The 14,101-nt window shown below is 37.0% G+C and overlaps 1 protein-coding gene across 1 annotated transcript in view; it reads right to left on the minus strand.

The window, feature by feature from the left end:
- Positions 1-14,101, minus strand: part of ADAM23 (ADAM metallopeptidase domain 23) — a 68,838-nt gene that overhangs the window by 26,510 nt on the left and 28,227 nt on the right. The window contains exons 10-15 of the mRNA XM_054381129.1: positions 12,154-12,225; positions 10,581-10,747; positions 9,192-9,276; positions 7,437-7,527; positions 5,841-5,889; positions 3,579-3,678 (exon numbers count right to left, since the gene is read on the minus strand). Of these exons, the coding sequence (XP_054237104.1) occupies positions 3,579-3,678; positions 5,841-5,889; positions 7,437-7,527; positions 9,192-9,276; positions 10,581-10,747; positions 12,154-12,225 (564 nt within the window). The remainder of the gene's footprint in view (positions 1-3,578; positions 3,679-5,840; positions 5,890-7,436; positions 7,528-9,191; positions 9,277-10,580; positions 10,748-12,153; positions 12,226-14,101) is intronic.

Here is a 14,101-nt window from a genome sequence, read left to right on the forward strand (position 1 = left end):
AGCTAAATCACTTGAATGCTAGGAGAATACTGATCTCAGAAAATTATGATAAACAGAAAGACAATAAAATGATACTCAAGGGGACAGCATTTGAGCTTCATTCATAGTTTATGGACTTCCATTTCTCTGGCAATTCCTTCAAGACACTAGTCAGCAATATGATCTCTGGGATCTGTTCAGGTACCTGTCCTTGCTCATACAATTAGCTACTGCTTTTTCCAGTGTAACATGTTTGTTCATCAAAATAATAAATATTAAGCATTGCCAAAAGGAATTTCTATAGCCTTGTTATTAGTATGTTAGAATAACACAACCACATACAGTCGGTGATAAATATTTCATCCTAGGATGAGATCAATGCAATATGGATAAATTTTACATTTCAGGTTGATACAGATTCTGTACTAGTTTCACGTATCACAGAATTATTTCGGTTGAAAAAGACCCATTAAGTCCAACCTTGAAGCTCACCAAGTCAAATCATAATTTTGACTAAAGGTGATTTGAAATATTTTTCAGTCTTGTGATGAAAATAATTTAGCAAAAACCTTGTCTGTTTACAATACAATAATTCTGCTTTAAAACGCTATAGGAATAGCATTTATTTAACTGGGATAGCATTTATTTAACTGGGATACTAGCAACAGAAACACTTTCATCGCTAGAACATGGTTGAAATGAGAAGCTAAAAAAGTTAAAATGAGAACAGATAAATTTATAGCTATTCAAAAATGCAGGTAAATACATTGTCTTGGCATGGCCTCAGTGACAGTACAGCTGTTGCAGAGCATCAAGCATCAATATTATGAAACATAACACATCATACAGTACAAACTAGTTATAAACTTGGATGGAATTCTTCTGTTGTACTGTGGGGGATGAGAACCATAATGCCTATCCAAAAAGAAAGAAAACGTTTTATTTTTGTTGCATAAACCACATGACACGGGTAATCAACAGCACCTACAATTTTGTGTGCCAGAAGCAAAACTACACTAAAGCAATAGCCATATCTACTCCTTTTCACTAGCGGTGTCAATGGAATTCAGAAACTGTTTTTTTTTTTTTCCTTTGTAAGCCACTGTTACTACTATGCTTCAGCAGAAATAGCAAGATCTTTTATTCTGAACCTGAAATTCTCCATCAAACAGACCTGGTTATCTGACCTGTCACTCATAAAACACAAAAGGAGTCAAATGCAAGAAAATAACATAACACACACACATATTTCCCATGGCATTAATCAAATGTTCCTGTACATGTCAGAGTGTAACTAAAAGGTATAAATAAAAATAGCATCATGGTGACTTGCTTAACACAACTACATTTTACTTACTTAAAGATTAAACACACTGTTTTCAACCTCACTACCCAATCTCCAAATACTTGGATATAATTTATTTTTTCCCCTCAAAGTACACTTGGGTGTATTAACTGATGAGAAGCCCAACATGAGCCAGCATTGCACTTGCAGCCCAGAAAGCAAATCACAGCCTGGGCTGCATCAAGAGAAGTATAGACTCTCCCCTTCTACTCTGCTCTGGTGAGACCCCACCTGGAGTACTGCATCCAGTTCTGGATCCTTCTATTACAAGAAGGATCTGGATAGGCTGGAACGTGTCCAGGGAAGGGCCACAAGGATGATCAGAGGGCTGGAGCACCTCTCCTATGAGGACAGACTGAAAGAGTTGGGGCTGTTCAGTCTGGAGAAGAAAAGGCTCCGAGGAGACCTTATTGTAGCCTTCCAGTGTCTGAAGGGGGCCTACAAGAAAGCTGGGGAGGGACTTTTTAGGATGTCACGTAGTGATAGGGCTAAGGGGAATGAAGCAAAACCAGAAGAGGGTACAAGCCCCATCCATGGAGGTTTTTAAGGCCAGGTTGGATGTGGCTCTGGGCAACCTGGTCTAGTGTGAGGTGTCCCTGCCCATGGTAGGGGGGTTGGAACTAGATGATCCTTGAGGTCCCTTCCAACCCTAACGATTCTATGATTCTATGATTGCACTCATGCAGCCCAGAAGGCAAATCATATCCTAGGCTGCATCAAGAGGAGTGTGGCCAGCAGGTCAAGAGAAGCGATTCTGCACCTTTACTCTGCTCTTGTGAGAACTCCACCTTGAATATTGCATCCAGTTCTGGTGTCCCCAACATAAGAAGGGCACAGAGCTGTTGGAGCAAGTCCAGAAGAGGGCCACAAAGATGATCCAAGGGCTGGAACAGCTCTGTTGGGGTTGTTCAGCCTAGAGAAGACTCTTGGGAGTGGCCTCATGGCTGCCTTTGAATACCTGAAGTGATCCTACAGGAAGGCTGGAGAGAGACTTTTCCTAGGTGTGTCCAGCAATAGGACAAGGAGGAATGGCTTAAAGCCAAGGGAAAGTAGGTTTAGACTGGATCTTAGGAAGAAGTTCTTCAATACAAGGCTGGTGAGACTGGAATGGGTTGCCCAAAAAGGTTGTGGATACCACCCTCCCTGGGGGTGTTCAAGACCAGGCTGGATGAGGCCTTGAGCAGCCAAGTCTAGTTGAGAAGCATCTCTGCCCACGGTGGAGAGGTTGGAGTAGATGATCTCTAGACCCTTCCAACCTAAGCCATTCTATGACTCTATTGTTATCAAGATAATTTAATCATTCTCCTGGGAGCATTTTCACAGAAGGAAACCAGGTTTTTATTCTATATAGAGTCAATTTGAGAGTTTGTTCATCGTTCCTTGCTAGACATTTTTGACAATTGTATCATCAAAAAATGAAGCTGTGTTTCTCTCCCCACTTACTCTTTTCTGGGAAAAGATTAAAAAATACTCACAAGCACTTTTTCTTTTTTAAATTAATTGTGCAAAGTGGTGGCCTACCAAAGGATACAGGACAGTAAACAGAAGAGCCTAATAGTCTCATGTGGCATTAAATTCTACAAGGACAGCAAGTTTGACACCATGATTAAATAGAATATTAATACTTTAGATTGACCTTACTTTGCAAAAAAGAGCCACATGGAATATTTTATACTACTCAGCTTTACAGGGCTGTCATTGTAACATTGCCTTAGAAAACATTATGACCTTGATAATTTTTAGGTGAAAAAAAAGCTATGGCTGGTACAAGGAAACAGTTATAAATTACTGTTTGCTAGATGTAACATTTGAAATTAAGTTAACTTTGAGAACAAGCACAAGCTGTCACTACCTATATCAAATAAGCTATTGATTACTAATTCCTAGTGTAGTAACTGGCATTCTTTTTAACAACCTCAAGCAAAAAGTCCAAGAATTGAGTGTATGTTGAGCATGCCCTGTAACTTCATTTCTGGATTTATTTTCCACTACTTCCAGCTTAATAAGTAGTGCACTGATACTGAATAGTGATGCATCTAGCTGTGAAAAATCAACTGCAGTATTTGTCAGTTGCATTCCTCTTAGGATTATTTTTAAGTGTTATGGAAATAAACAGTCAGTTAATTATGGGGAACCTCAAGAAAATACCCACATAGACATTTGAATAAATTTGAGAAGAGCTAGGTGTTAATGAAATTATTACATTTGCATTACAATGTTTAGCAGAGGTGCTGACTACCAACACATTTATTACCTTTGTTGGTCTGTTGAAAAGACAGGCACCTCCCCCACGAAGTAAAAATTCTTTATATTCTGCAATGCTGCATTTGGAGAATTTCCTGGAATGGTATACCCTAAAATGGCAAAGAATTAGCCTAGTAAATGTCTTGAAACACCAAGTTACTGGAAGGGGGTGGAGGGGTCAAAACATTATTTTAATACTGTAAATGCCAGTTTCTTACAACCACTGTCACCTCTGTTTTATTTTCAAACAATAAAATCAGAACAAAAAGGTTATAAATATTTTGCTTTGTAATATTTCTATGATACAGATCTACAGCATATGAAACTGTAGTCTTCTAATCTTAATATGGTGAAACCACATTATCATAATAGTTGCTATGCACCCTCTTGACTGCATGCATAATTGTGTTCTCTTGGGGGCTTTTTCCCTGCAGTTTCAGTTTAAAATATGGATTACATTTCAGGTCCCCCACTTCATGACAGGGTATTAAAACTGTTCAATTAATCTGATGCTATTAATGAGATAATTTTTGAAGTACAAGCATAAAAACAGCTGTATAGAGTCAGACTGAAAATTTACTTTATCCAAATCCCCTTTCTGATTTTGGCCCTGAGAACATGCCTGGGGAACAGTATTACTACTTGCAGAATATTTTTCCAGCTTCCACAAGTTTTCAGCTCAATTTTCAGCTTCTTGGGAACCCTGATTTTTTCTTATTTAATACCTTCATTCTATTTTCTCCCATGAATTTGCCCAAAACCTTTTAGCATCTACATGGTGTTACAGCAAGAATTTTCACAGCTTAATTGCAGACCAATAAAAGAACCGTTTCCTTCTACTTTTCTGTCACCTTATTTGCCAGTCTCATTTCATGTCTTCAGAGTTCTTACAAATGGAAGTAACAGAAATAATTTGCTATCATATCACAACTTCTTTCATATTGCCTCACCTCTATCTTTTTCCCAGTCTGATGAAAACATACTTTATTTTTCACACAGAAATGGTTATTTTAATTATCCATGTTTTGAGATCTGGGAATAAGAACTATTCACACTATTAAAGATGAGATAACCATGCCACGAGGATGTTCTTCATTCCTTTCCTAGGAGCTCATTGCTACTGAGCTGACGTTTCTTCACTGAATTATTCTACACATAAATGTCATCTGGCACTGCCAGAGTTACATGAAAAGGCTTTACACTGCAGCTAATTATTGACTTACAGTCAGTCCTTTTTAAGCTTCTGCATGACTATTATCTGCCTGTGGCTTTTTTTCCTGCTGTTATCTTATTTACAGCAGAGGTTTGTTCCACGACCTCTGTTACTGGTATTTCCATTCAAGATTGATACTTTGATGAGTCCACTATAGGAAGGACACTAGTATCTGTTCTGACCAATACCTTACTTCAAATTCCAGAATTTACTGAATAATTTTTCTGTTGCATTCATACAATGGCTGACAATTACAAGTCTACAGGAAAGCTGCCCAATAATTCTACTGAAAAAAACCAATTTCCAAATATCATATGAAGAAACTAAGCTCTTTTTGTCTTATCTATAAGTAGTTGTCTCCTTCATTTCTGCAATCAAGCTTCCATGGTGAGCAAGAATTCTGACAGAAAGCAGTAAGACTCCAAAACCTATGTTTCAGGAGCTATTAATTCCATAATCAATTGCTTACATATAGAGAACATATAGAATCAGTATACAGAATCTTTGCCAGTGTGTGGGGCTAGAAGGAAATTAAACCTGGTTTCCTCCCATATAGATGTGCTTCCCCCTCACAATTCACTGACCATTTAGCTAAGGATCGAGAACACTTGATGAAAGCTTCAGGTTTCTACTTTTATTTACAGAAACAGAGAGGTCTGTTCATTCACAATCAGAATTCTTAGGAATCGGGAGGAAAAATTAATTAAAATTTAGGAGGAAAATAGAAATATCACTTATCAAAACTGTAACATTACGCTTTTCCAGCTGCATGTAAAGGGTATAACTGGATTTATTTAATGAAGAATAAACACTTTACTTTTCAAGTACTGTAAGTATAGGAAAACAGTGAATACACTGCATCGCATTTCAATAAACTTCCTAAAATGTGAATTGCTGAAAATTTAAATCATTGATCTCTATGGTTGGATGGTTTGAAATGCTTCTAGTTTTTCATTTATTAGTACTAAAACACATGGACAAAACCCAATGCATACATACATCATAATGTAAACTGTGAACTCATGCCAAACCCCTCAATTACTGATAGTTATGACATACCCTGTTTCCTCCATGATGCAACCACCCCAGGATTCAGTGCAATCACACTCTTCTCAGACAAGACCAAATACAACAGAAGAGGAAAACAGTTATAAATCTGCTTATAATAAATAAAAAGTACTCAATATAATAATGGACCTTGACCAATTTTACAAAGATTAAATGATTTCTCATTTACACAGACTCTAGCCCTAAAAATGAAACCAAGTCCACTTTAAGAGATACTAATATACTTAACATAAACATGGTACCTTTGAATTACCATGTGCACATTTGCAGACTCAACACAAAGTGTCAGGCAGGATATAGAAAGCTAAAAATAGCTTTTACTATTCTTCCCTACATGCTCTCAAAACAGACAGAAAAAAAACGTATGTGCAGTACACGAGACTGATAATTCAAAACGTTCACAGTTCATCTTCCCTAAAATGTGTACAGAACACCCTGAAGTAGAGTTATTACTGGCTAGACCATGTTTTATCCCTTTTGCATTAAATGATTAACATAATCAGCCAGTCAAACATTCATTAGAAAATTAGTTGAGTGAAAACAGGTTTACAGTTTACTTACAGCTATAGCAGGTAAGTCAACAGTGACCAAATGTATCAAATAAAAAGATCCAAATATTATAGTTGGTAAAACAGAAGTTATGAATACTCATAAAAATCATCTACCAAAGAAGTAATATTTTAAAGAAGAAAGGTTCTGTATGCTACTTATTACTATAGACACATACTGTTTCCCCAGTTATTCACAAATTCTCTGCTCTAACCAGGTCTTTTATAAGACCAGGTCTTTCTCTATGAAGAGTATCCCAATAAAGAAACCAAGCTATCACTATAAAAACCTTGATCTTACAGTTTTAAAATATTCTGATTTCCAAATTATATGTACTCTGGTTTACCTGTAAACAAAAACCAATGACATGGAAAATATTTTAGCGATTTGCAAGTGTATACAATTCAAAAGCGAACATTCATTGTTGTTCAAAACAACATTCCCTAAACTCTTCAACGCTGTTTCCCAATTTGCAGATTTCTGAAGTGATTCCTTTAAGAAAAGATAAAGAGAGAATGTAGCCAAATTGCTTACAAAATATGAGTGGAAAAACCCAACAATTTTCTTTAGCCCCTAAAAACCACCCTGCATGTGTTAGTCTAACTTTCTGGCTATGAAGTGTCATGGAAACAAGTTGAACAAACATTCACCTTGGACTAGGTTACAGCTTCTGACTGTTTCTTCAATTATAAATCAGAGGGGTTTGTATTTAAAAAAAATAAATGATAGTTTTGTAGGAATTACAGTTTCAGTATGGAAGATGAGGAGTTGTGAGTTTAACAGCGTTTTTACCTTTAAAATGTTGATCATCAATCAAATCTCCTGACACAGAATCTCATAGAGGTTGTTGCAAAATGAGTGCTATACTGGTGCCTCTCGTTTTGGTTAAATGCACATTTTGGTGCATTCATTTCCAAAAGGAGAAACTCTTGTTCTACCAGAATTAGCAAGTTAGCTACTGTTTTCAGTACCACACAGGACGAGTTTACATCTTTAGCTATGGATGACAAAAAGATAACTCCATGTACATGTACGTACTTGGTTTCCTTGCAGCTGGCTCCCATTGTATTCCAAGATTCTGAGCAAGACTTTGTGCTAGTTCCTGTGCCATAGCCAAAGGGAGGCCATACTGCATTTCCACAGGAGCACAATGAAAAAGAAAACAACAAAAAGAAAATGTAAGTAATTGTAATGAACACTACACTGGCTCATTCTGGTTTACCATGTAATTCCTACTTCAGTAATTCTGTACATCTAATCACAATTCTGTGTGTGTATAAGGAAAATAAGCACAACGAAGTACATAATTGTCATGGTCTAGCCCCAGCCAAGCCCCATGCAGCCACACACACACTACCCTCTCCACATTGTCCGTTTGGATGAGAAAGAAAATCATAAGAAAAATGCAAAGCCTCACGGGCCGAGATAAGGAGAGTTTAATAGAACAGTACAAAGAGATAGAAAACAACAGTAACAATAATATTAATGAAATAATATATGAAATGGGTGAGCACACAATTTCCCATGTCTACCAGATCCTGTCCTGCCAAGGAAGCTTGCTGAAATCACCTGCACTTTCTGTAGCCACCTACCCCTTATATAGTGGGCAGTACAGTATCAAACAGACCCTTAGCTGTCTATCTTGGCTGTGGCCCCACCTAGCTTCTTGTGAAAAAAATAACACCATCCTAGCTGAACCCAGGACATTTTCCACCTGTTACTGTATGCCATCTGTGTCATGCCAAGCAGAGTAATTTAACAATTATCATCATACAATTTAATTCACTGGCTGTTCTCACTCAAATCACCTTGTGGTATGTATCAGAATTCTCTACTCTCCTGCATCACCCAACAGATGTGCCCAGATCCTTGGGCAAAAGCAATCCCATGGATGAGTTTGCCTTTGCCTGAAGCAGGACTAACCTAGATTGTCTTCCCTAACATATTATTCATGTGCACTATGGGGACTTTATTTCATTCTGCAGTGCATGTGGGAGTTTTGACTGTACAGGACCAGCTCGACTGGCAGATCCTCCGGTGCTACCTAACCAGGAGCCTTTTGCTAAATGTGTCCCAATGTTTGAAGGTCCCACCCCAATTGCTCTCAGTGTAGTTTTTAGCAGACCATTGTAGCATTCAATTTTCCCAGCAGCTGGTGCTGGACAGGGCATGTGGTACAGCCATTTAATGCCATTTTATTTGGACCAGGTGTCTATGAAGCTGTTTCAGAAATAAGTCCTGTTGCCTGATTCAGTTCTCTCAGGGGTGGTGTCTTGCCATAAGACTTGCTTTTCTAGGCCCAGGATAGTGCTCCAGGTGGTGGCATGGGATACTTCCCTATTTGCGTGAGGGAATCTGTCTACTGGTTAACCTAAGGAAAAGAGTCTGAGATACATGTAACATAGTTTTGTATAGTATGATTAACCCATGTTCAAACAGGAGATTTTCATCTTCAATTTAACTGAAGGAAAAAAAAAATAAAAATCAATACACAGGGAAAAAATTCATCTAGTGCTAATGTTCAATGCTGCATTTCAAATAATCCTGCCTGAGATTTTAGCCAATTGAAGATATTTATTATTAAGAGAATAATGCAGACAGAAGGAATGCTTTTGTAAAGTAGTGCACAGTCAGACATAGTTTAATGATGACACAAGGAAGTTGGCTGTGAGAGTCCTAGCTTTTTAATAAGCAAGTTATCTTTAAAGCCCTGAATACTGAAACAAATTAACTCTGAGGTTACAATGTACAGTTTCTATTTTATTTCACTTTAGTTGTGAAGAAAAATATTACCTCATTCACTCCTACTCCTCGGGTCACAGAGCAAACCCCTCCAAAGTAACTCAAGCTACTCCTTTTGTAATGAAACGTCACATTCCTTACAAACAAATAAAGAAAATATTACACATTGAGATTGGGCACCAAAAACTTTTTGAAAGATCAACACTTTCACACATACTATGGTTTATGGACTTTCAAACTGCAGCTTAACCATACTAAATGCTTTAAGCTTTACAACAGACAGAATGACGGAAAGCATTGAGGCTGGAAGACGCTTCTGGAAATGGTCTAATTCAATCCCCTTACTCCAAGAAGGCTCAGCTGCAGCAGGTTGCTCAGGGCATTTGATCGTCTCTAAGCAATGACACTCCACAGACTCTCTGGGCAAATCTGTTCCAGGAGCTGACCACTTTCACAGTGAAAAGGGTTTTTTTCCCTACGTTTAAATAGAATTTCCTGTATTTCAATTTTATTTGGTGCAACTTTCACCATGCACCACTGAGAAATGCCTGTTTGCCTATTGGCAAGCTCTTCAGCAAGTGACAGGATACATGCATAAAAGTAATTAAGAGTGCACATCAGCAGCACTTAGCACATGTTATGAAAAACACAATTAGCATTGTGTTGCAATGCCTGTATTAAGGCAGTACAGATATGACAGAGGTTGAAGGAAATTCTTTATCTCCTCCTTTTATTTTCCTCTGCAGAAAATGAATAATAGAAGAAAACCATGGAAGGCATTTGTCGCTTCCTCCTCATAGTATGTCATACTGCTAGAAGTTTTAAGATTTTTATGCTGCACAAGGGAACACACTCTACCTTGTCTTTGCTTATGCTATGAAGTAAAAAAACAACTGTTGTTGTGCCTAACGATGCAAGTAGAATTTCCCCTCTAAATGCATTTTGTCTCAGAAAACAATTAATAACAGCTCTAAATGAAGAAACCTTCCATTAACAAATCATTACTGCAGCTACATGTGCTAATTAATATAGTAACTGGAATGCTTTTGTCACAACACATAATACTGTCAACTCTGCCATCTCCTGCTCTTCGCTGGAAAAACAGTAAATTACACACCTGATTAGCAAAACTAGGTATCCTTAAGGGCTCACTAGAAGGCATTTAAAATAAGTGACACTATCTCCAGGTTGCAAAATATTCTAATTTCATTATAGATATGTATCAACATGACCATGGTATATACTACATCTATTACAAATAGATTAACATGTTAAAAAAAAAAAAAAAAAAGATTAAGCTTCCTAAGGAAGGCAGATGTTGATTGATGTAATGATTACCAAGCAAAAAAAAGTAAGCAAGAAGAGACAGATAGACCAAGGCAACAGACAGAGAAGTGTATAAAAGGGTAAAAGTCTGAATTATTGTATAATGGTACATACGATAACAGGTGCACAGCATCAGCATGCTGTTTGATGTAGTGCTGACGATATTTGGAGAAATCGTGAAGCATCTGCAGAGGATCAGGGTGAATATTAATACGATCTTTGTCTGTCCAAGTTTCCACAGCAACAAGAACCACCCTAGTGTTCAGCTGTTCCTTGTATATCTGAGGGCAGAGACAGGACAGGCACAGGAGTAGAACACTGGGTCAAACATGCAGTTAGCCAGTAAGAGTAAAGCGGAGGGACAAGAGGGATAAAGCAGGAGGAAAACATGGGGAAATAGTTAGCTGGTAATGCCTTGGATTTCCCAAAACTTAACATTCTGAGCACCTTCAATTTTATTGTTTAGAGGACAAAAAAACCCAACTTGCTGTTCTTTTTTTTTTTTTGAGCTACTCCCTTTTCTTTCTTCAGCAAAGATATGTAAAGGTACACTGAGTGATCTCAAAGAAATAAAAAAGAAAGATCTGAAAGACAAAGAATTGCCAAAGCCAACTCTTAAGTCAGGAGGAAATAACTCCTCAGTTCTCCAATATATCCAAAATTTAATTTACATAGTACTCAATTTTAATTTATAGTATGGTCACTTTTCACACTACTTGAGTAAAATTAAGTAAGAGGTTTTCTATTAATGATGTAATTAGCAATAGACAAAGAAATGACAATCTGGCCCTGATAACTACAAAACAACTTTAAAACACCCACTTTCATTTTGTGCATGATACTTGATTCTGAAATAAAATTTCTACTCTCTTTAGATTCAGGTCACAAAATGCCTAATTTTATTAACTAGGGTTATTCAGAACTTGCAGATATGCAAATGATGCATTCCTTATCTGCAATAGACAACCTGATAATCAAAAGTCTTACATGGGGCACAAAGAACACTGATCATGCTCACTTATAATTTAAAAGTGCTGGATAATTAATACATTGGCTGCCTAATGCATGAAATACACAAAAGGCAAGTTATTTGCTCACTTCCGTGAGCAAAAATCCCAAACCTTTCGCTAAATTATACCTACAGCATGAATTATTCTGCACAAAATTATTCTAAACTTAGTGTCAGATGCAAGTACAGTATTTGTCAGTGCCACATATTTACAATGCAATCAAGTACTACAGTGGGATTTTGTTTTTAAGTTATAAATACAAGAGAGTTTTTATTCACACTCTTTTTCACCTAGTATATACATATATCCTTTGTGAACTGTACTTGCAGCTTCAATCACTTGCGGTTGTATTTGTTTTACAAATCTAAACTCAAATCTCCTTCTTAAGAAGTGGCAGATACTGAAGATGCCTTCAAGTTTGCAATCTCCTCCTGTCAAGGGCAAACTCTGGCAGTTCAAGCTTTAAGAAAAATGTCAAAGATAATTTTATTGTTTCTTTCATATTCACCCCACGCTATTCTTCTGCAGAGGAACTGGAAATGAGTTTTAAAATGTGATTTTTATATCTGCTCATTATTTTTTTATCCTGGTATTTGCTAATAAATATTAACTTTTTAAATACAGTGCTAAACTAACAAAGTCAGTGATAGCTTTTCAGAGCAAACATTGATACTTACAGCATCTACAAGGTTTACCACAGATTTTGCAAAATTGTTTGTGTATGCATTTGAAGAACGGTGCTTTTTGAACTACAAAGAAAAAAAAAGTAGAACCCAGTGAGAATTTAAATATTTATTACTAATTCTTTATTTTTACAGCAGGAAAGGAAAATTAATATTTTAAGAAAAAGTAAGGGGAAAACTCCATAAGCTTTTCAGATCACAGCCTATATCTCATATAGGAACCAAAATACTAGAACAACAAAAAAAAAAAAAAATTGGGGAAAAGAAGAAGGTTTTGACCCAACCCCAGACTTTCCCAGAAGTGGAAAGGTAAAATAATATGCTTTGGAAAATATTCTTTGTTTTCATGGAAGTATTTACATGTCAAAAATCAATAGAAGCTCCTAAACCAAAAATTAGGCTAAGTCAGTAAAAAGTACAACAACCTAATTAAATACATTCAACTGTGTTTTTCCTGTTATAGGAAAAGAAAATTCTGTGAAAAGACATACTATTAACTATTTAAGAACACAATGGCCAAAGTGGTTTAAGACACTTCTTCCAACACTGACTCTTGCTGCAGGAGCGATCTGCCCTCTACTGGTAAGCACAAATTTTAAAAGTACATTAAATGAGCTCCTTGACCTGCAGGCTTTAACTCAACTGTGAATGCTTCTTTAAGACTATCCATTTTATTCCTTCAGAATAATTGTTATTTGCCCCGGGTCACTGAAAATGCTAAAGCAAAAATTTTTCAGTGCTTGTGGTCTGAAGTTCTAAAAAATAAAGCCTGAAAGGAGATAACAACTAGTGGCACCTATGGGTCGTGAACGTGGTTGTCCTTTAAGCACATCTGTAATACCCAAGGCCAGAGGAAACAGACACAGAAGTATCGTCTCTTCAAAAGGAAGACCAAGTACAGACCTCAAACAAGACAAGACATCCTTCAGTTACTGTGCTCTACAACTAAACAACACAAGAGCACTTTTAGAATAGTTTCCTACCAGGTGGCTTCACAAGTGAAAACAGCTGAAGCAATTTCTGTTCTGCTCTTCCCACCCATTCAAATTCCCCCCCACACTGCTGAATTGGGATAGATTAAATACAGGTTATTTTTGCTCAGACTATTTCTATGCTTCAGTACACAGACGAGGGAAGGTTGTATTCAGCCTGTCTATTCAGCACTGGAACAAGTGCAAAATGGTACATCCTGTTCTGGTATCTGTTATTTCAGGCTCTTTAAAATTGTCCTTCAGCATTGACAAAGGAGCCCACAGCAACATAAAGCATACGAAAGCATGCAGTAAAGACACACCAAGGAGTGCTTACAGAAACACAGGAGTTTATTTTACTTGCACGTAAATTAAGTAAAAACTGTTTTATCAACAGGATTTTATTTTAGAAAAGGCCTTGCTCACACAGTAACAGAGTCATGCTAAGACCTGATTCTTATTTGTCCCTTCATCAATGAAGAGCTGAGAAAGCCAAGTGAGACAGGGCTCAGAATAAGACACAAGCAAGCTGGTTTTAGAGTTGCAGCATATTCTTTGTTATTACAAAACTTTTACACCTACACTGAGTATTACAGCTCTAGTTAAAATGTAGCTATTGGTCTCAAGTTTGTGATGCTTTCCAAAAAGGGTCTATAAAACAGTTGTTTAGATTTGCAAAACTTATTACCCCTCAAGCCATTCTCTCCTGATTTTTTATAAGGGTAATACATGGACACTTTGATAGGCTTACTTGGCGTAATTAGTGAAAGCAGTAACATTCAAGTAACAAATGTCACATGGTCTGATTTGTTTTAAGACATGCTCCAAGACAAAAAGCGGGGGGGGAAAGGTGGGGGGAGGCCAAAAAGGGCTTCCTCTCCCTCCCTTTGTTTTTTTTTTTTCCTGGCTTTTTGTTTGTTTCTTTCTTTCTTTCTTGTGTTGTTTTGGTTTGTTTTTTTAATAAAATGACA

This window comes from Indicator indicator, chromosome 5 (genome assembly GCF_027791375.1).
Source record: "Indicator indicator isolate 239-I01 chromosome 5, UM_Iind_1.1, whole genome shotgun sequence".
NCBI lineage: Eukaryota > Metazoa > Chordata > Aves > Piciformes > Indicatoridae > Indicator > Indicator indicator.